Source organism: Chiloscyllium plagiosum, unplaced genomic scaffold, assembly GCF_037043375.1.
Source record: "Chiloscyllium plagiosum isolate Xiang-an unplaced genomic scaffold, Cpla_swu_hap1 HiC_scaffold_3, whole genome shotgun sequence".
Taxonomy (NCBI): Eukaryota; Metazoa; Chordata; class Chondrichthyes; order Orectolobiformes; family Hemiscylliidae; genus Chiloscyllium; species Chiloscyllium plagiosum.
Window position 1 is genome coordinate 158,362,012 of NW_028270141.1, and position 20,157 is coordinate 158,382,168.

The window sequence follows — 20,157 nt, forward strand, 5'->3', positions numbered from 1 at the left end:
TTCCACACTGTAGGGAATCTAATCTAATGATTGAAAAAAATAAACAATTCATAGCTGTCAACATATAACTCTACTGTACCCATTAAACTCTATGTTACTATTTAACTATATTCATTAAAACTAACCTCAACTTATGAAGGGGAATAAATTGACTGTCTGCAATCTTTAGATTTTTTTCACTGCAGAACAAAAACAGCCTCTTCCCTTCTGGAATCCAATGCCTTCCGCCCCGAACATTCCTGATAGTCAATCATAAAATTGCTGGCAAGCAGGTGAGCTCAGTCATCGATGACTGGTCACTATTTGTGATGTGGAGGTGCCGTTATTGGACTGGGGTGGACAAAGTTCAAAATCACACAACACCAGGTTACAGTCCAACAGGTTTATTTGGAAGCACTAGCTTTCAGAGTGCTGCCCCTTCATCAGGTGGTTGTTGTTTCACTGTAATCATTTGCTATGAATTCTGTGTCTTATGGTCCTGCTACACAACTATCTGATGAAGAAACAGTGCTTCCAAATAAACCTGTTGCATTATATCATGGTATTGTGTGATTTTTAACTTTGGTCACTATTTCACCATCCAATTAGCTACTTGTTGCTGGCCAAATCTCCATTCATACACAGTCCTTTGGCTTCTGTTTGTATGCAGTAAGATTTCCCCCACTGCCTGAATGACAAATGTATATATAAAACTTTCACCAAGTGTCAGGTAACGTGTTTTTAAACAATACAGCAATCCTTCAGCAATCCTTGGTTTTTACACCACTCATTTTTCCATTTCAGTCCATAGTCAGCAACACTGAAAAATAAACACCTCTGTAGCAAAGAACCTAAAAAGAATGAATGTACAATACGAGGAGGGAACAAGCTCTTCAGATTGTCAATCAAATTGGTTCATGTGAACCTAGAACTGGAGAATGATGACCCCAAGAAAGAGGCCATTCTATCCATTGAGTAGTGTTGATTGTTTGTAAGAGCTTTCCTCTTAGTCTCACTTTCCATAACCTTTTTGTTACCTTTTTAAGTGCCTATTAATTTCCCTTTTGGAAGCTTGACTGGATGTGTGTTCCTTCCAGGAAATGTATTAAGTATTAAAGGGTTCAGAAAAGATTTACAAGGATGTTGCCAAGGTTGGAGAGTTTGAGCTGTAGGGAGAAGCTGAATAGGGTGGGCCTGTTTTCCCTGGAGTGTCGGAGGCTGAGGGGTGACCTTATAGAGGTTTATAAAAGCATGAGGAGAATTGATCGGGTGAATAGCCAAGGTCTTTTCACCAGGATAGAGGAGTCCAAAGCTAGAAGGCATAGGTTTAAGATGAGAGGAAAAAGATTTAAAAGGGACATGAGAGGCAACTTTTTCACGCAGAGGATTGTGTGTGTAAGGAATGAGCTGCCAGAGGAAGTGTTGAAGACAAAAAAACTGCAGATGCTGGAATCCAAAGTAGACAAGCAGGAGGCTGGAAGAACACGGTGAACCAGGCAGCATCAGGAAGTGGAGAAGTTGATGTTTCGGATGTAACCCTTCTTCAGGACTGGGGGTGGGTGTGAGGGGAGCTGCAGGTAAAGGGGGTGGTGGGGGCAGGGCGGTGAGATGAGGATAGGTGAAGACAGGTGGAGGGTATAACCTGATTGGTCAGTGGGAAGAATGAATCTGTTAGGAGGCTGGGAGGAGTGGAATGGAAGGGGAGGGACTGGGAAGGGAGATGGGGGGTGGGAAAGGAAGGGTATTTGAAATTGGAGAACTCAGTGCTGAGTTCTCCATGCTGGAGGCTGCTCAGGAAGAAGCTGAGATGTTGTTCCTCCAATTTGTGGTTTGGTTTGTTGTGGCAATGGAGGAGGCCAAGGATGTTGGAAAGGGAATGGGAATGGGATTTAAAATAGGCGGTGACTGAGAGGTCCGGTTGGTCCCTGTGGGCCCAGCTCAGATGCTCGGGTAAACCATTCCCTACGTTTATGTCGGTCTCCCCGATATAGAGAAGGCCACACTATGTTCTTGATTCCAACTTCAAAATGAACAACTTCACATTTTTCCACATTATACTCCATTTTCCAACTTCTTCCCCACCCACTTAACATATCAACACCTCTCTAAGATCTTTGTAACCCTCCCACTTGTCTAACCACCTCTTTGTCTGTCGTCTGCAAATTTGGCTAGAGTATGTTGGCTTCCTTCCTCCAAGTCATTATTACATACTGTAAACAGTTGTGGCCCTAGCACTGATCCCTATAGAACCCCAATGGTCACAGGTCACCAACCTGAAAAAGAACCCCTTACTATCATTTGTTGTTTCCTGTCCAGTTCTTTATCCATGTCAATATACTACCTCCTACCCTTCAATGTTTTCAGAAATCTCATCCTTCACAATGGATTCCAGGATCTCACCCACGACTGAGGTTAGGGTAATCGGTCTGTAATTTTCCGTCTTTCAGTGAGATCACCTTTTCTAAGAGCATGGGCTCTTACATTATGACTTAACCTTTTTGTGAGGGACCTTGTCAAACAGCTTCTTGAAGTCCAACACAACATTAGTTTCTCTCTGTCCACTCTGATTTAAAAAGTAATAAATTTGTCCAAAATGATTCCCTTTCATGAAACCGTGCTGACTCTGCTTGATTAGATTATGATTTTCCAAATGTTTTGCTGTTACCTCCTTCAGAGCTGGGCTGAGAGGTGGCAAATGGAGTTCAATGTGTAAAAGTGTGAGGTGATTCACTTTGGAAGGAGTAACAGGAATACAGAGTACTGGGCTAATGGTAAGATTCTTGGGAGTGTAGATGAGCAGAGAGATCTTGGTGTCCATGTACATAAAAAGGCATGTGATGTGTTAGCTTTTATGGGTAGAGGGATTGAGTTTCGAAACCAAAGATCATGCTGTACATGTCTATGACTCTATGAGTCTGTGATCCCTGTTTATGGCACTCTGTGATGTATTCTCCGTGGGAATCAGGACATTGATCTTTGCACCAACTGTGCTCCCATCTCTCACGTGTCGACAACAAGATGGGTTCAGTCAGTCTCTGGAGGCTGCCTCCGAACTGACTGTCTCCGCACTTGCTGTGCTATTAAGTTCAGTGGGAGGGTTCCCTCTGCAACTCAGATGCTGACTAATCTCCTTGCATTTCCTCTTCCTAATGTCAGGTTTGTATTTGTTTTCATTCCTTTAGATACGAAGGACGAGTTGAACTCCCGGACAACCTGAAATCCTTATTCCGCCCAGTGGCAATGATGGTGCCTGATTACGAGCTAATTGCAGAAATCATGCTGTTTTCTGAGGGCTTTAAATCAGCCAAGTCCCTCTCAGGAAAGATTGTTAATGTATATCAGCTGGCCAGCAAGCAGTTATCCCAACAGGTAGGAACCAATCTTCACTTCTTCCTGCTGAGAGGAACCTGGCAAAGATTATTGAAGTAGCAATTGGACTTGATCTGGACCCTAAAAAGGCATTTGTAATAGTGAAATTGAGGAACTGACAATGTATACACACTTGATTACAGCTATTATTGCACAGCAATTAGATTAAAAGATCTAGAAGATTTACACACTTCACTGTGTCTGAAAGCTGCACACACTCGACATGGCTGCTGGGGAAAAATAAGCACTCCAGCCGTTAGGCAGTAGTGTGGGGGAGAAAAAAGAGGAAAACAAAGAAAAGAAAAAACAAAAAAAAGAAAACAAATACATGAGTGTCAAAGGCTCTGTTCACTCAGAGAGTTGACGCTGAGGGAGCTAGATCAGTTTCAATGACTCTCCACTTGAAAAAGGAAAAGCTCTAGAATTCGGTCAATGACACCAACCATCAGTTTATTAAAGGAGATGTTTGCAGCTCAGTCATTGAAACTCATTGAAACAGACAGAATGACCAAGTGGTCTCAGAACCATCCTAGTTGCAATTGCTGAAGAAGCCTGACCTTGTTGGACTCAGCCAGGTGCAGATTTTTGTTCCCTGGGAATGTCCCACTGCTCATCGCTGTTCAGTCACTCCTGCCTGATGTCTGCACCCATCACACGAGGGTATGATCCGACTTTCAAAGTGTAATAGCCATCTGAGACTCAGTGAGTAGCTTACACTGTAAACAGATCATCAGGAGGATTTGGAAACATAGGAAATAGGGGCAGAAGGAACCCATTCTACATGATCAGGGTCAGGAAGGAGAGAGATCCCATCCAGATTGAGAAACAGCCCGAGTGAGTACATATGCTCGAGGAATTTGAAGCAATGTGGGAAACATAGCAGAAATTCACCCCAAGGAAGAAGAAATATATTAAGGGGTGGATGAGGCAACCATGGCCAACAGGGGAAGTCAGGGACAGCATAAAAGTGGGAGAAAAAAACATTCAATCTGGTGAAGAATGGTGGGAAGCCAGAAGATTGGGAAGTCTTAAAAAACAGTAGCAGACAACTGAAAAAATAATCAGCAGGGAGAAGATGAAATTGGAGAGTAAACTAGCTAGTAGTATAAAAGGAGATTGCAAGAGATTATTTAGATAGGCAAGAGAGAATCAACCTTTGATTGCTGGAAAATGAGTCTGGAGAAGTAGTAATGGGGAACAAAGAAATAGCAGAGGAACTGAATCGGTATTTTGCATCGGTTTTCACAGTGGAAGACACCAGCAACAGTTGAAGATGCCCTCCAATGCATCTCATCCACATGCCGCCCCTCCTCCCTCAAACCCCACCCCTCCAATCGTAACAAGGACAGAACCCCCCTGGTCCTCACCTTCCACTCTCCCAACCTTCGCATAAACCGCATCATCCACCGACATTTCCGCCACCTCCAAATGGACCTCACCACCAGAGATATATTTCCCTCCCCACCTCTTTCCATGACTACCGGGTCAGGTCCATGCCCCCCATCAACCCATCCTCCCCTCCTGGCACCCTCCCCTGCCACCGCAGGAATTGCAAAACCTGTGCCCACACCTCCTCCCTCACCTCCATCCAAGGCCCCTAAGGAGCCTTCCACATCCATCAAAGTTTCACCTGCACATCCACCAATATCATTTATTGTATCTGTTGCTCCCGATGCTGTCTCCTCTACATCGGGGAGACTGGATACCTTATCGCAGAGCGCTTTAGGGAACATCTCCAGGACACCCGCACCAATCAACCCCATCGCCCTGTGGCCCAACATTTCAACTCCTCCTCCCACTCTGCCGAGGGCATGGAGGTCCTGGGCCTCCTCCACCACCGCTCCCTCACCATCCGACGCCTGGAGGAAGAATGCCTCATCTTCCGCCTCGGAACACTTCAACCCCAGGGCATTAATGTGGACTTCACCAGTTTCCTCATTTCCCCTCCCCCCACTGTACCCCAGTTCCTATCTTCCAGCTCAGCATCATCCTCATGGCCTGTCCCACCTGCCAATCTCTCTTCCCACCTATCCGCTCCACCCTCCTCCCACCTCCCATTTATCTCTCCACCCCGGAGGCTCCCTGCCTCCATTCCTGATGAAGGGCTTTTGCCTGAAACGCGATTTTCCTGTTCCTCGGATGCTGCCTGAACTGCTGTGCTTTTCCAGCACCCCTCTAATCTAGACTCTGATCTCCAGCATCTGCAGTCCTCACTTTTGCCTAGAAGTTCAAGGCAGTTCAGGGGACAGAGTTGAGTGGCCATCACAAAGAAGAAAGTGCTAGGGAAGCTGAAAGGTCTGAAGGCAGATAAATCACAGAGACCATTTGGACTACATTTCAATGTTCTGAAGGAGTTAGTTGAGGAGTTTGTGGAGGCATTGGTGGTGGTCTTTCATGCATCACTGGAATTAGGGAGATTCATAGATTTGTAGATTCATACAATACAGAAAGGCCCTTCAGCCCATCAGGTCTGCACTGACATAATTACCACTAAAAACACAAGAATAGGGAGAAATTGGATGGATATGGGCAGACAGGTGGGAGTAGTTTAGTTTGGGAACATGGGTGAGTCAGACTGAAGGATGCGTTTCTGTGCTGTATGACTCTATGACTGTATGCTCAAATCTTCTTGCAATGAAGGCCAACATACCATTTAACTTCCTCACAGCATGCTGGACCTGTATGCTTGCTTTCAACACCCACTGTACAAACTCATGCAGGTCCTTTTGTACATCAATCTTTCCAAAACTATCATCATTTCATTGATACAATGCCATTCAGTTACTTGAATGCAGCTGGCCTTCTGTCTTTCAGGTACAGGTTATTGTCATCACATTTGAATCACAAGGGAGGGAGGACTAGGGTGAGGAAGAAACTCTATTCAGCGATTGTGTACTCAATTTACTTGTCAGTGATTCTGTGTTGAATCACAACATTTTAGATATTTGCCTTTTGACACTGAGTGATTCACCAGCAGTAAGTGAGACATATAAATATGTGAACCTCCTTTCCAAATGCACCCTGTGCACCACACCTCAGTGTCAATTAAGTTAACCCTTACTCTTTCAAACTTCAGTGGTTACAAGCATAGTCTGTCCGATATTTTATCGTAAGATGGCCTGTCTGTTCAGGTATTAGTTTAGTAAACCCAGCCAGTGATGCTTAAATGTGACTGGAATATTTTTAAAATGCAGTTGGGAAACAACGTAGGTTAATTTATTATGTTAAAAGTGCTATCGATTTATGGTTGTCTGACGTTTCTCTCTCTGAACCCATCCTCTTTTCCTGTCTCAACAGGACCACTATGACTTTGGACTGAGGTCCATAAAGTCTGTGTTAGTGATGGCAGGACAGAGGAAGCGAGCCGCTGAGATTCAGTAAGTGCACCTATGCAGAGCTGTTTAGTGTCTCCCTAACAGATACCAAGCTTTGACAACCCAGCTTTTACCACAGTGAGTGGACGGGAGATCCCATTTCAGGAAGAACCTTGATGTTGAAGCTCCCTGTTATTTTGAGCCTATGCCTCTTAGTTCCAGTTTCACCTACCAGTGAAAACAACCTCTCTGATTCTACCAGATCCCAATAGGAGCATATCTCCCCAGCCAGGGGCAAAGACTCAGAAGGTAGCCAGGATTCAGACAAGTGGCAGTCTTTATTCAAGCAATGACCAGTCCATGTAGGGAGAGGGACAAAGATTCCCCCCTGAATCTAACCTCAGCTTGAGAACCCTGTCATTCTCTTAATCTTTGGTTCGGATTGGAAGAGAGATCAATGATACACTCTAATTTTTAAGGTGATAAAAAGCACTTCTTTACATTTTGTGTTATAATAATCCTACAATGTGGTCAGTGTGACTTCCCCTTATTATATACATCCAATCTTGTGAATCACCTAATCAATGATGGGCAGTGCTATGGATAGCCCCAGGTTCCCAAGATCTCATGGTGTTTAACAGGCTTTGGGATCTTTCTATACGTCCTATTAGTTCACATTCCAAAGTTACTGGTTATACTCCTTCAGACCTGTCCCAGACTTGCTTGTCTCTAAGGACTGCTTGAATTCTGTTATTCATTGTTTTCCATATCTTATCTCGATCAAATTCTGTTAGTCCTCTTATATTTTCCACTGCCCCAATTGTATATACATTGAAAAATACAAAAGACAGTTGGTTCTAACTAACTGGTATAAGATTTGGAATTTTAATTTCTATGTAAAGTTATTTATATGTAGAGTCACCCAGCTACACATTTTAACTAATGAGTTGTAAACAATCTATTTTGTGTCTGGCATCTTTTTAGTAATAAGGAAAGTGTTTCCTGAGACTAATTTTCTTTTCACATCTATGTTTGAATGTTTTCCCCTTGTATTCCTATTGTATTTTGGCTATAGTTGTGCATTTATAATTACGATGAAATCTATTTCTGCGATTATCTGAAGAATTTTTAACTAGAAACTATTTCTAATATTGTGAATAACTTCAAAGAAACAACTGATTACTACAAAATAACTTCAGCTGTTGTTTTCACAGCTGTATGATGTGTAAGGCTGACTGTCTTATGGACTGTGATTTACACCCCTTGTTCCAACTGCTGCTGTTCACCTAATGGGACAGCATCTTTTCATTTATGAGGCTGGAAGCAATCACTTTTCATAGTTCAATGAACTTGGTCTATCCTTAGACATCATCTTTCTGAACTGTCTCTGATGGCTGTCTGTGGGGGGCTTCCCATTCACCTTGGAGTAGCCCCTGTTCAAAGTATCTTTATGTTATACTTAAATGCTGGAGCAGGTGTTTAATTCTGCTTACCCCTTGTTGGCCATTTTGTATCTTTCAAATATGGGCAACCCTTACAATCACCCCTCATTCTTCTATATTCCAATGCATATAATCCCAATGTACTCAATCTCTCCTTAAAAGCCAACCCTCCCAACTCCAGAATAAACCTAATGAACCTCCTCTGCACCCCCTCCAGTGCCAGTATATCCTTTCTCAAGTAAGAAGACCAAAACAGCACACAGTACTCCAGCACCAGATACAGGTGCAACATAACCTCCCTGCTTTTAAACTCCATCCCTTTAGCAATGAAAGACAAAATTCCATTTGCTGATGTAATTACCTGCTGCACCTGCAAGCCAACTTTTTGTGGTTCATGCACAAGGACACCCAGGTCCCTCTACATGGCAGCAAGCTGCAATTGTTCACCATTTAAATAATAGTACGTTTTGCTGTTATTCCTACCAAATAAATGAGCTCACATTTATCAACATTGTGCTCCATCTACTGACTTTTGCCCACTCCCTTAACCTCTCTATATCCCTCTGCAGACTTTCAGTGTCCTCTGCACACTTTGCTTTCCCACTCATTTTATTGTATGTCTGGTTCATTGAAGCCAATTCTTGCAAAGCTAGACCATTCTTCCCCATGTGCCTGTGCCAGCCCTTTCCTGCTCATTCTCCTTCACCTTCAAGACTTATCCAGTTCTATTTCAAAGTGATGAGTGAATCTGCTTCTATTAGGTTAAATGATTTATGATAAATGAAAGTAGTTATTGTTGTGACAGCTGAATAACATCCTGTGGATGGTGACCTGGGATCACTGCCTGATCCTGCTGGCTGTTGATTGTATGGAATCTCAGATCTGAAGTGAAGCCTGTTATTGTGTATTGGTGAATGATGGTAACTATCTAGCAGTACCTTCAGCAGCAGGAATGGGGATTGGGTGGAGCACTAGTTAGTGGGAGTGCTGCCGGCCAAAGAGACATCACAGTTATTATCTAATCCATGAGATGCAGTCAACAGATCTCAGCTAGGGAGTGCAAGTTACACAGCTAAATATAGCAACCCCAACTAAAGAGATTGATCTATCAGCACACCATGGTTCTGAAAGCTGGCGTGATGAGAGTTTGATGAATTATATTAATGAACACTGTCTGGTAAACATGCTCTTTATTATCCTTAGTATCTGAAGCAGTGTTATGGTGATTGTAACATTTTTGCTTTTAAGTATTCTGAGAACTCTGTTCCAGTTCCTGAGACACAGCATCAGCTGAAATACTGCGTACCACATCTCCTTGACTGACATTTAACAAGAACACACACAGTCCAACCATGAAAAGTGAAAAACATCTGGCAACTTAATAATCCACAACCCCCTCTGCCCATTTCGCGATATTTTTTCCATTAACTGAGGATCATTTTGTTTGGTATATTTCTCCCTCTTTCACATTATCTCCTGTAACTTTAATCACTCTGTTCAAAAGTTCACGTGGTACTTACCTCATCCAGTCTGTAGCTCTAAACTTCATGTGAGACTGTGCTTGGAAGAAACTGTAACCATACTGCTGTACTGTACACAGCTAATAATATAGACTGACCTTACTGTCATACTGTACACAGCAAACACTATAGGCTGACCATACTGTTATACTGTACACAGCAAACACTGTGCACTGATATTAGAGTCATAGAGTCACAGAGGTATACAGCACGGAAACAGTCCCTTCGGTCCAACTCATTCATGCTGACCAGATATCCTAAATTAATCTAGTCCCATTTGCCAGCACCTGGCCCATATCCCTCTAAACCATTCCATTTCATAGACCCATCCAGATGTCTATAAATGTTGTAATTGTACCAGCCTCCACCACTTCCTGTGGCAGCTCATTCCATACACATACCAACCTCTGCACGAAAAAGTTGCCCCTTAGGTCCCTGTTAAATCTTTCCCCTCTCACCCTAAACCTATGCCCTCTAGTTCTGGACTCCCTGACCCCAAGGAAAAGACCATGTCTATTTATCCTATCCATGCCCCTCATAATTTTATAAACCTCTATAGGTCACCCTCAGCCTCTGACCCTCGAGGAAAACAGCCCCAGCCTGTTCAGCCTCTCCCTGTAGCTCAAATCATCCAACCTTGGCAACGTCCTTGTCGATCTTTTCTGAACCTTTTCAGGTTTTACAATGTCCTTCCTATAGCCTAACCAATGTCCTGTACAGCTGCAACATGACTACAATGACTCCCAACTCCGACACTCAATACTCTGACCAATAAAGGAAAGCATACCAAACGCCTTCTTCACTGTCCTATCTACCTGCGACACCACTTTCAAGTAGCTATGAACCTGCACTCCAAGGTCTCTGTTCTGCGACAATCCCCAGGACCTGATCATTAAGTGTATAGGTCCTGTTAAGATTTGCTTTCCCAAAATACAGCACCTTACATTTATCTGAATTAAACTCCATCTGCCACTCCTCGTCCCATTAGCCCATCTGATCAATATCCCATTGTACTCTAGGTAACCCTCTTCGCTGTCCACTACATCTCCAATTTTGGTGTCATCCGCAAACTTACTAATTATACCGCCCACATTCACAACCAAATCATTTATATAAATGACAAAAAACAGTGGACCCAGCACCGACCCTTGTGGCATACCACTGGTCACAGGCCTCCAGTCTGAAAACAACCCTCCACCACCACCCCCTGTCTTCCAACTTTGAGCCAGTTCTGTATCCAAGTGGCTAGCTCTCCCTGTATTCCATGAGATCTAACCTAGCTAACCAATCCATCGTGAGGAACCTTGTTGAATGCTTTACTGAAGTCCTTATAGGTCATGTCCACTGCTCTGCCCTCAGCAATCCTCTTTGTTACTCCTTCAAAAAACTCAATCAAGTTTGTGAGGCATGATTTCCCACGCACAAAGCCATGCTGACTGTCCTAATCAGTCCTTGCCTTTCCATATACTTGTAAATCCTGTCCCTTAAGATTCCCTCCAACAACCTTCCCACCACTGATGTCAGGCTCACCTATAGTTCCCTGGCTTTTCCTTATCACCTTTCTTAAAAAGTTGCACCACGTTAGCCAACTTCCAGCCTTCTGGCACCTCACCTGTGATTATCGATGATACAACTATCTCAGCAAGGGGGCCCCAGCAATCACTTCCCTAGCTCCCCACAGAGTTCTAGGGTACATCCGATCAGGTTGCAGGGATTTATCCATCTTTGTGCATTTTAAGTATTATTGTGAGACTGTACTATACACTGGTATTATTGTGAGACTGTATACTGACCTTGGACAATTTTCAAGTTTGCAGATGACTTGGAAGGATTGTAAACTGGGAGGAGACAGTGTGGGGCTCCAAAACGATATTAACAAGTTGGTGGAGTATGCAGATGATTAGCAGATGTGGGTCAATGTAAAGAAGTGTGAGTTGATGTACTTTGACCAGAAGGACATTGAGAGACAATATAAAATAGAGGTGCAATTCTAAAGTGGGTGCATGAGCAAAGAGACCTGGGTATATATATATGCACAGATCTTTAAGGGTGGTAGGACAGATAGAGAGAACAATAAATAAAGCGCAGAGTTTTATTAACAGGGGTACAGAGTCAAGAGCAAGGAGGGGGATGTTGAACTTGTACAAGCCACTTGTTAGACCTTAGCTGGAGTATTGTGTACAAGTGTGGGTGCCACATCATAAGAAAGATGTGAAAGCATTTGCGAGTGGACAGAAGCGAATTACAACAATGGTTCCTGGAATGGAGAAATGTCAGCTATGAGGATAAATTACAGACATTGGGAGAGAAGAAGGCTGAGAGATCTGCTTTGAGGTTTTCAAAATCATGAGTGAGCTGGACAGAGAATGGAGGGTGAAGCTATTTCCCCTTGTAAAAGTAACAAGAATGAGATGGCATAGATTTAACGTGATGTGCAAATGAAACAACAGTAATGTGAGGAAAATCTGTTTCACATTAGGGTATGGAATGCTTTGCCTGGGAGTGTGGAGGCAGGTTCAACTGAGGCATTCAAGAGAGCATTGGATGCTGACTTTGATAGAAATGGTGTACAGGGTTATGGGGAAAAGGCAGGGATTGTATCATGTAAAAGAACAGGAAATTGATATGGCCTCCTGAAACACCACAATCATTTTGTTTATCTGTGAAACTGAAGCCAGCATGCACTGTCACCTGACTTTACTGTTGGATTGTACTCAGCAAATACAGTACCCTGTCCTTTCTGAGATTGTACCCAGCTAATACTGTACCCTGACCTGACTGTTGGACTGTGGCCAATAAATACTATCCATGGCCTTACCATGAGATTGTGAATACTAAATACAGTCCACTGATATTCCTGTGAGACTGCACCCAGTACATACAGCACACTGATCCTGCGATGACACTCTATCCTGCCTTTACTGAACATTGTCCTTATTTTAAGTCAGTAGATACTCAGTCAATACTGAAAACTTTACTGCCTATGGGACACCGCAGGGCAGGATTCACTGATCTTCCAGTAGCACTATTCCCTACTGATATTATGTTGTGACCCTCTTTCAAGACTTAACTAACTGGGGACATGGGACCGTACATGATTGATTCTGTGCCTTAACCTTTCTGTGCACCCACAACTACTGCAACTGTAATCTTTCTGTCTATCTGTATCCAAACCATGGCATTTCTGTGTGTAGAATCCACAGTATTGAAGGGGTTAATATGATACTGAGGTAATTATACATATTTCTGTTTCTTGTAGGTCCTGTGAAAATCATCTCATTGTCACTTTCAGGGCTGTAATCACAGTAACACAGCTTCAATCTTCAGATTAACTTCATTTCTAACACCATGTGTAAAAATACTTCCTTTGTAGAAATCCTGAGATGCCCATGAGCCAGGTTGATGAATCACACATTCTCATCCACGCTCTGAAGGATGCGAATCTCCCCAAGTTCCTGGCTGAAGATGTCCCCTTGTTTGAAAGCATTCTAGATGATCTCTTCCCAGGACTGACTTCACCCAAAGAAGAAACTCTCTCACTGCAGGTAACGTAGGACCAGTAACCCCATCAGTCCCGGGCTTCGCTTCAATCACACTGCCTGAAATTTCCACTTCACACACTTTAGAACCACAAAACCGCAGTATTGTTACTTGGCTTCAGTGTTCCTTCACCTGTCCTGAAGTAATTGACTCCCACTGGGGTTTGGGAACATTCAAATTGTTTAGGCAAATAGTCACTTGCATGTAGAGGGAAAGTGCTGGAAAATCTCAGCAGGTCTGGCAGCATCTGTAAGGAGAGAAAAGATTCCAACATCCACAGTAATTTGCTTTTAGTCACTTGCATGTATTAGGATTGTGATGTTGGTGCATTCTGTGTCTCTGGATCTCTGCTGTCCTCCTCTCTCATTTCCTGCTAGATCTGAACCCATTCTGATGAAAGGTCACCCGGACCTGCACTGTTACTGCTGTATTTCATCACAGATGCTTCCTCAGCTGCTGAGATTTTCCAGGTTTTATATTGACGTGGAAATATATCACCATTCCTCCACTGGGTCAAAATCCTGAAATCCCCTACTGAAGGCCATTGTGGGTCTACTTACAGCCCATGGATTGTAGTGGTTCCAGGAGGAAACTCACCCGCACCTTCTTAAGGGGCAAGTAGGGATTGGCAATAAATGCTAGTTTTACCGACAATGTTCATGTACCGTGATGTGTGAAATAGAAATCTCCATATCTCACCTCCACTCCATTCACCGTTTCTAATTTCCTGCATTCACTCACTTCCCTCCCCTCCTGCCACTGAATTCACCCTCTATCACCTCCAGTTCACTTTCCTCCTCTCCTTTTCCACTTTCTCTCCCTTCATCTCTAAATCTCTCCCTCCCCTCTCCTCCCCTCTATTCCTTTTCTCACCATTCCCCTCCTCTTCTATCCCCTCATCCTTCCTCCCCTCCATTCACCTCCCTCCACTCCCCTCCTCTTGTATCCCCTCATCCTTCCTCCCCTCCATTCACCTCCCTCCATTCCCCTCCTCTTGTATCTCCTCATCCTCCTCTCCTCCATCCACTCCCCTCCTCTTGTATCCCCTCATCCTTCCTCCCCTCCATTCACCTCCCTCCACTCCCCTCCCCTTCTATCCCCTCATCCTTCCTCCCCTCCATTCACCTCCCTCCATTCCCCTCCTCTTCTATCCCCTCATCCTGCCTCTCCTCCATTCACCTCCCTCCACTCCCCTCCTCTTGTATCCCCTCATCCTTCCTCCCCTCCATTCACCTCCCTCCATTCCCCTCCTCTTGTATCTCCTCATCCTCCTCTCCTCCATTCACCTCCCTCCACTCCCCTCCTCTTATATCCCCTCATCCTTCCTCCCCTCCATTCACCTCCCTCCACTTCCCTCCTCTTCTATCCCCTCATCCTTCCTCCCCTCCATTCACCTCCCTCCACTCCCCTCCTCTTCTATCCCCTCATCCTTCCTCCCCTCCATTCACCTCCCTCCATTCCCCTCCTCTTCTATCCCCTCATCCTGCCTCTCCTCCATTCACCTCCCTCCACTCCCCTCCTCTTGTATCCCCTCATCCTTCCTCCCCTCCATTCACCTCCCTCCATTCCCCTCCTCTTGTATCTCCTCATCCTCCTCTCCTCCATTCACCTCCCTCCACTCCCCTCCTCTTATATGCCCTCATCCTTCCTCCCCTCCATTCACCTCTCCTCCCCAAGTGTTCCTAAAATTCAGAATAATTCCCCAGAGGGGCCAAAATTCTGAACCATTTCCCAGTGTTGCTTTAACTACTGGTAAAGTTGTTCCAGTTTTATTAAACTCTGTAAGCATATCCCAATTGTCCTGCATTATTATCTTAGAATGCAGGAATCCTCCTGTCATAACTCCCACATTCTATCCTCCAAACACTGTGTCTTAACTCAACCCAACACCTTCTCAGTCCTGACCTTGCTGAGTTACGTTGATTTCTGCTATAGCCATGTTTTGATTTTAAAATTCTTATCCTTGTTTTCCACGGCCTTGCCACTCCCTGTTTGTGTAATCTCCTGCAGCCCCACAACTGTCTAAGGTCTCTGTGTTCCTCTAATTCCAGCCTCTTGTATTTTGATTTTAATTATTCAAGCATTGGTGACTCTGATATTTCAACCATACACTTCTTCCTGCCACTACCCCATTTTCCTCTTTTTAAAATACTTTTTTTGTTTTAAAATGCCACCTGTTGACCAAACTTAAGGAGATTCCAAAGGATTTTTACAAGTATATTAAAGACAAAAGGTAACCAGGGAGAGAATAGGGCCTCTCAAAGATCAGCAAGGTGACTTTTGTGTGGAACCGCAGGAGATGGGGGAGATACTAAACGAGTATTTTGCGTCAGTGTTTATGGTGGAAAAGGGCATGACAGGTATAGAACATAGGGAAATAAATGGTGATATCTTGAAAAATATCCATATTACAGAGGAGGAAGTGCTGGATATCTTGAAATGCATAAAAGTGGATAAATCCCCAGGACTTGATCAGGTGTACCCTAGGGAAGTTAGGGAAGTGGTTGCTGGGCCCCTTGCTGAGATATTTGTATCATTGATAGTCACAGGTGAGGTGCCAGAAGACTGGAGGTTGGCTAATGTGGTGCCACTGTTTAAGAATGGTGGTAAGGGCAAGCCAGGGAACTATAGACCAGTGAGCCTGATGTCGGTGGTGGGCAAGTTGTTGGAGGGAATCCTGAGGGACAAGGATGGACATGTATTTGGAAAGGCAAGGACTGATTAAGAATTGTGAACATGGCTTTGTGCGTGGGAAATCATGTCTCACAAACTTGAATGAGGTTTTAAAAAAGTAACAAGGAGGATTGATGAGGGCAGAGCAGTGGATGTGATCTATATGGACTTCTGTAAGGTGTTCGACAAGGCTCCCCATGGGAGACTGATTAGCAAGGTTAGATCTCATGGAATACAAGGAGAACTAGCCATCTGGCTACAGAACTGGCTCAAAGGTAGAAGACAGAGGGTGGTGGTGGAGGGTTGTTTTTCAGACTAGAGGCCTGTGACCAGTGCCACAAGGATTGGTGCTGGGTCCACTACTTTTCGTCATTTGTATAAATGATTTGGATGTGAGCATAACAGGTATAGTTATTAAGTTTGCAGATGACACCAAAATTGGAGGTGTACTGGACAGCAAAGAAGGTTACCTCAGATTACAACAGGATCTTGATCAGATGGGCCAATGGGCTAAGAAATGGCAGATGGAGTTTAATTTAGATAAATGTGAGGTGTTGCGTTTTGGGAAAGCAAATCTTAGCAGGACTTACACACTTAATGGTAAGGTCTGGGGAGTGTTGCAGGTTCATAGCTCCTTGAAAGTGGAGTCGCAGGTAGATAGCATAGTGAAGAAGATGTTTAGCATGCTTTCCTTCATTGGTAAGAGTATTGAGTACAGGAGTTGGGAGATCATGTTGCGGCTGTACAAGATGTTGGTTAGGCCACTTTTAGAATATTGCGTGCAATTCTGGTCTCTTTCCTATTGGAAAGATGTTGTGAAACTTGAAAGGGTTCAGAAAAGATTTACAAGGATGTTGCCAGGGTTGGAGGATCTGAGCTACAGGGAGAGGCTGAACAGGCTGGGGCTGTTTTCCCTGGAGCCTTGGAGGCTGAGGGGTGACCTTATAGAGGTTTACAAAATTATGAGGGGCATGGGTAGGATAAATAGACAAAGTTTTTTCCCTGGGGTGAGGGAGTCTAGAACCAGAGGGCATAGGTTTAGGGTGAGAGGGGAAAGATATAAAAGAGACCTAAGGGGCAACCTTTTCATGCAGAGGGTGGTACGTGTATGGAATGAGCTGCCAGAGGAAATGGTGGAGGCTGGTTCAATTGCAACATGTAAAAGGTATCTGGATGGGTATATGAATAGGAAGGGTTTGGAGGGATATGGGCCGGGTGCTGGCAGGTGGGACTAGATTGGGTTGGGATATCAGCATGGATAGGTTGGACCGAAGGGTCTGTTTCTGTGCTTTCTGACTCTATGACTGTATGACTCTATTATGGTCACCTGACCTAACCGTAGTGTGGCTTGCATTTTGGCACCGCTACGTTTTTGTGACCATTTCTGGTGTTGCCAAATTCCAGGTTGGAGAAATTTCCTGCTTTTGGTTCAGAGAAAATGCAATCTTTTTTTTAATTCTTCTTGCCTTGGCTGCTTGTGTCCTGTTGGTCATGGGAAGCCTTGGTGGGATACCAACTGGATGTATACCTCACTTTTAAAAATAGTCAGAATTGATTCCATTGCTAAATGGAGATAAAGCGTTCACTCAGATTTTACAGAACACAGGACCATGTTAAAGAATTTCATCCCCAGATAACTATTAAAAACACTAGAAATTTGACTTACTATCAAAATAAATCAGTGTCCCTTGTGTCGTCCCTGAATGACTGAAACACACATTGCTATGAAGACAAAGAACTTGCATTTAAATAGTGCCTTTCAATCTCAGGATATTACAAGGTGCTTTACAGCTAAATAATACTTTTGAGTTGCAGTCCCTGTTGAAGTTTTAGGAAATACAGCAACTGAATTGCATGTAGTGATGAGCTAATAGCCAAGTAGTAGGTTTTAATGATGCTTAACCTGCCTTAGTAATTCTGTTTGAGACATATTGGCCAGGACCCTTTGTAGAACTCAACAAATCTTTTTCAGAATGGTGCCATGGATCTTTAATATCCACATGAGGAAGCAGAGGGATGAAGGGTAGTGTCTCTGACAGTGTACATTCCTCATGAACTGCACTGCAATCACAGGCCAGACTCGGGGCTCCCGTCCTGGAGGAAGTTTGCATGAATTCAGACTCAGCTTGCAATGGCACAGGAGACCTGCTGGTCAGAATGGCTTGGTATGTGTAGACTGGAGCACGGACCAAGTGTCAGACTGATTTCATTTTGCTGTTGTATTTAGTTGGTGCAAAGCATATGCGCTGCTAAACCGACTGAAATTGTCATAACTTTTCACTGCTTCTTCAATACAAGGTGGAAATTACATCAGATGTCAGGGAGAGAGTAACCTCTCAGCACATGATGTATTGAGACAATTGATCCATGGTTTGTGGACTATCATTGACACTTCTGTGTTCTCTGTGAGTCAGCACAGCAATTCTGAGGACTAGAAAGAAGCAGATAATTTAGACTCAAGAATTCCTAAGCAGCTTGTTCAGCAGTATACATCTGAACATCTGCTGTGACTGTATTTAATGCTTCTGTTTTTGTCTATTCATTCCAGAAAGCAATAGCCATGGCAACTGCGGAGCTGGGATTTCAGCCCTGGCCAAGCCAAGTGGAGAAGGTCATCCAACTGTACAGCCAGATTTTGGTAACTTTTCAATTGGCTTGAAATTATTGGCTTTATCATTTGTTTATTTCATTAATTTAATTTCACGGAAGTATATTTATACTCCACTGAGGTTTCAGAAATAACCCTTTAATAGTTGCTTTGTTGTTTGATGGAATGTGGATGTCACTGGCAAGCCCAATATTTCTTGCCAATCCCTAATGCCATTAAATGGAGGGGCCTGCTCATCCATTTCAGAGGGTTGTTCAAATATTATGACTAATATTAACCTGTCCACAACACAGCACAATTGGCAGGGCAAGCGGGTGGGTGGGCAGGTTGGCAGGAAGGAAAAGGGTACTGCTACCTTTGGACGATGACCTGAGCAGATAAGGGTTCAACCCAGATAAAGAATTTGGATTAGTGGTGCTGGAAGAGCACAGCAGTTCAGGCAGCATCTGAGGAGCAGTAAAATCTACGTTTCGGGCAAAAGCCCTTCATCAGGAATAAAGGCAGAGAGCCTGAAGCGTGGAGAGATAAGCTAGAGGAGGGTGGGGGTGTGGAGAAAGTAGGATAGAGTACAATAGGTGAGTGGGGGAGGGGATGAAGGTGATAGGTCAGGGAGGAGGGTGGAGTGCATAGGTGGAAAAGAAGATAGGCAGGTAGGACAAGTCATGGGGACAGTGCTGAGCTGGAAGTTTGGAACTAGGGTGAGGTGGGGGAAAGGGAAATGAGGAAACTATTGAAGTCCACATTGATGCCCTGGGGTTGAAGTGTTCCGAGGCAGAAGATGAGGCGTTCTTCCTCCAGGCGTCTGGTGGTGAGGGAGCGGCGGTGAAGGAGGCCCAGGACCTCCATGTCCTCGGCAGAGTGGGAAGGGGAGTTGAAATGTTGGGGCACAGGGCGGTGTGGTTGATTGGTGCGGGTGTCCCGGAGATGTTCCCTAAAGCGCTCTGCTAGGAGGCGTCCAGTCTCCCCAATGTAGAGGAGACCACATCGGGAGCAACAGATACAATAAATGATATTGGTGGATGTGCAGGTAAAACTTTGATGGATGTGGAATGCTCCTTTAGGGCCTTGGATGGAGGTGAGGGAGGAGGTGTGGGCGCAGGTTTTACAATTCCTGCGGTGGCAGGGGAAGGTGCCAGGATGGGAGGGTGGGTTGTAGGGTGGCGTGGACCTGATCAGGTAGTCACGGAGGGAACAGATAAAGAATTTCCCTAGCAGCAGACTCCAGGACAAGGAAATAAAATTCAAATGTTATCAGTGAAATCAGAAAGTACACAAACGGTAGCATAGGTCAAGAACGTTCTACCAGAGAAGGCTATAGATTCCAGAGGGACAATTAGACCTTTGAAGATCATAATCCTTAATAAAAACATATGATGCTGGAAATACTCAGCAGATCAGACAGCATCTCGTGAACAGAACATCTTCCTTCGGCAGCTTTTTATAGGGTAAGTTAAAGTCACCATAGTCCTACCAGACCATCGGGTTGCTCTTTTTATCGAGCGAGCTACCTGGTGATGGGGTTTAACCTGAGGGTTACTGTGACGCAGGTGAGGGAGAGTGCTTCAGCATAACCTCAGCCTGTGTGGGAATTGAACCTGCATTGTTGGTGTCACTCTACACCGCAAACCAGCCATCGAGCCAACTGAATGAACCAACCCTCTGTCTGTCAGTGGAGTATGGAATAAATGGTGTGAAGATCTGTCATGATCTAA

General features: G+C 44.2%; 1 protein-coding gene across 1 annotated transcript in view; it reads left to right on the forward strand.

Moving 5' to 3' along the window:
• The window catches only part of LOC122540190 (dynein axonemal heavy chain 6-like), a 1,075,999-nt gene that overhangs the window by 213,920 nt on the left and 841,922 nt on the right, over positions 1 to 20,157 (forward strand). The window contains exons 27-30 of the mRNA XM_087984706.1: positions 3,162 to 3,348; positions 6,646 to 6,725; positions 12,998 to 13,169; positions 18,386 to 18,475. Of these exons, the coding sequence (XP_087840832.1) occupies positions 3,162 to 3,348; positions 6,646 to 6,725; positions 12,998 to 13,169; positions 18,386 to 18,475 (529 nt within the window). The remainder of the gene's footprint in view (positions 1 to 3,161; positions 3,349 to 6,645; positions 6,726 to 12,997; positions 13,170 to 18,385; positions 18,476 to 20,157) is intronic.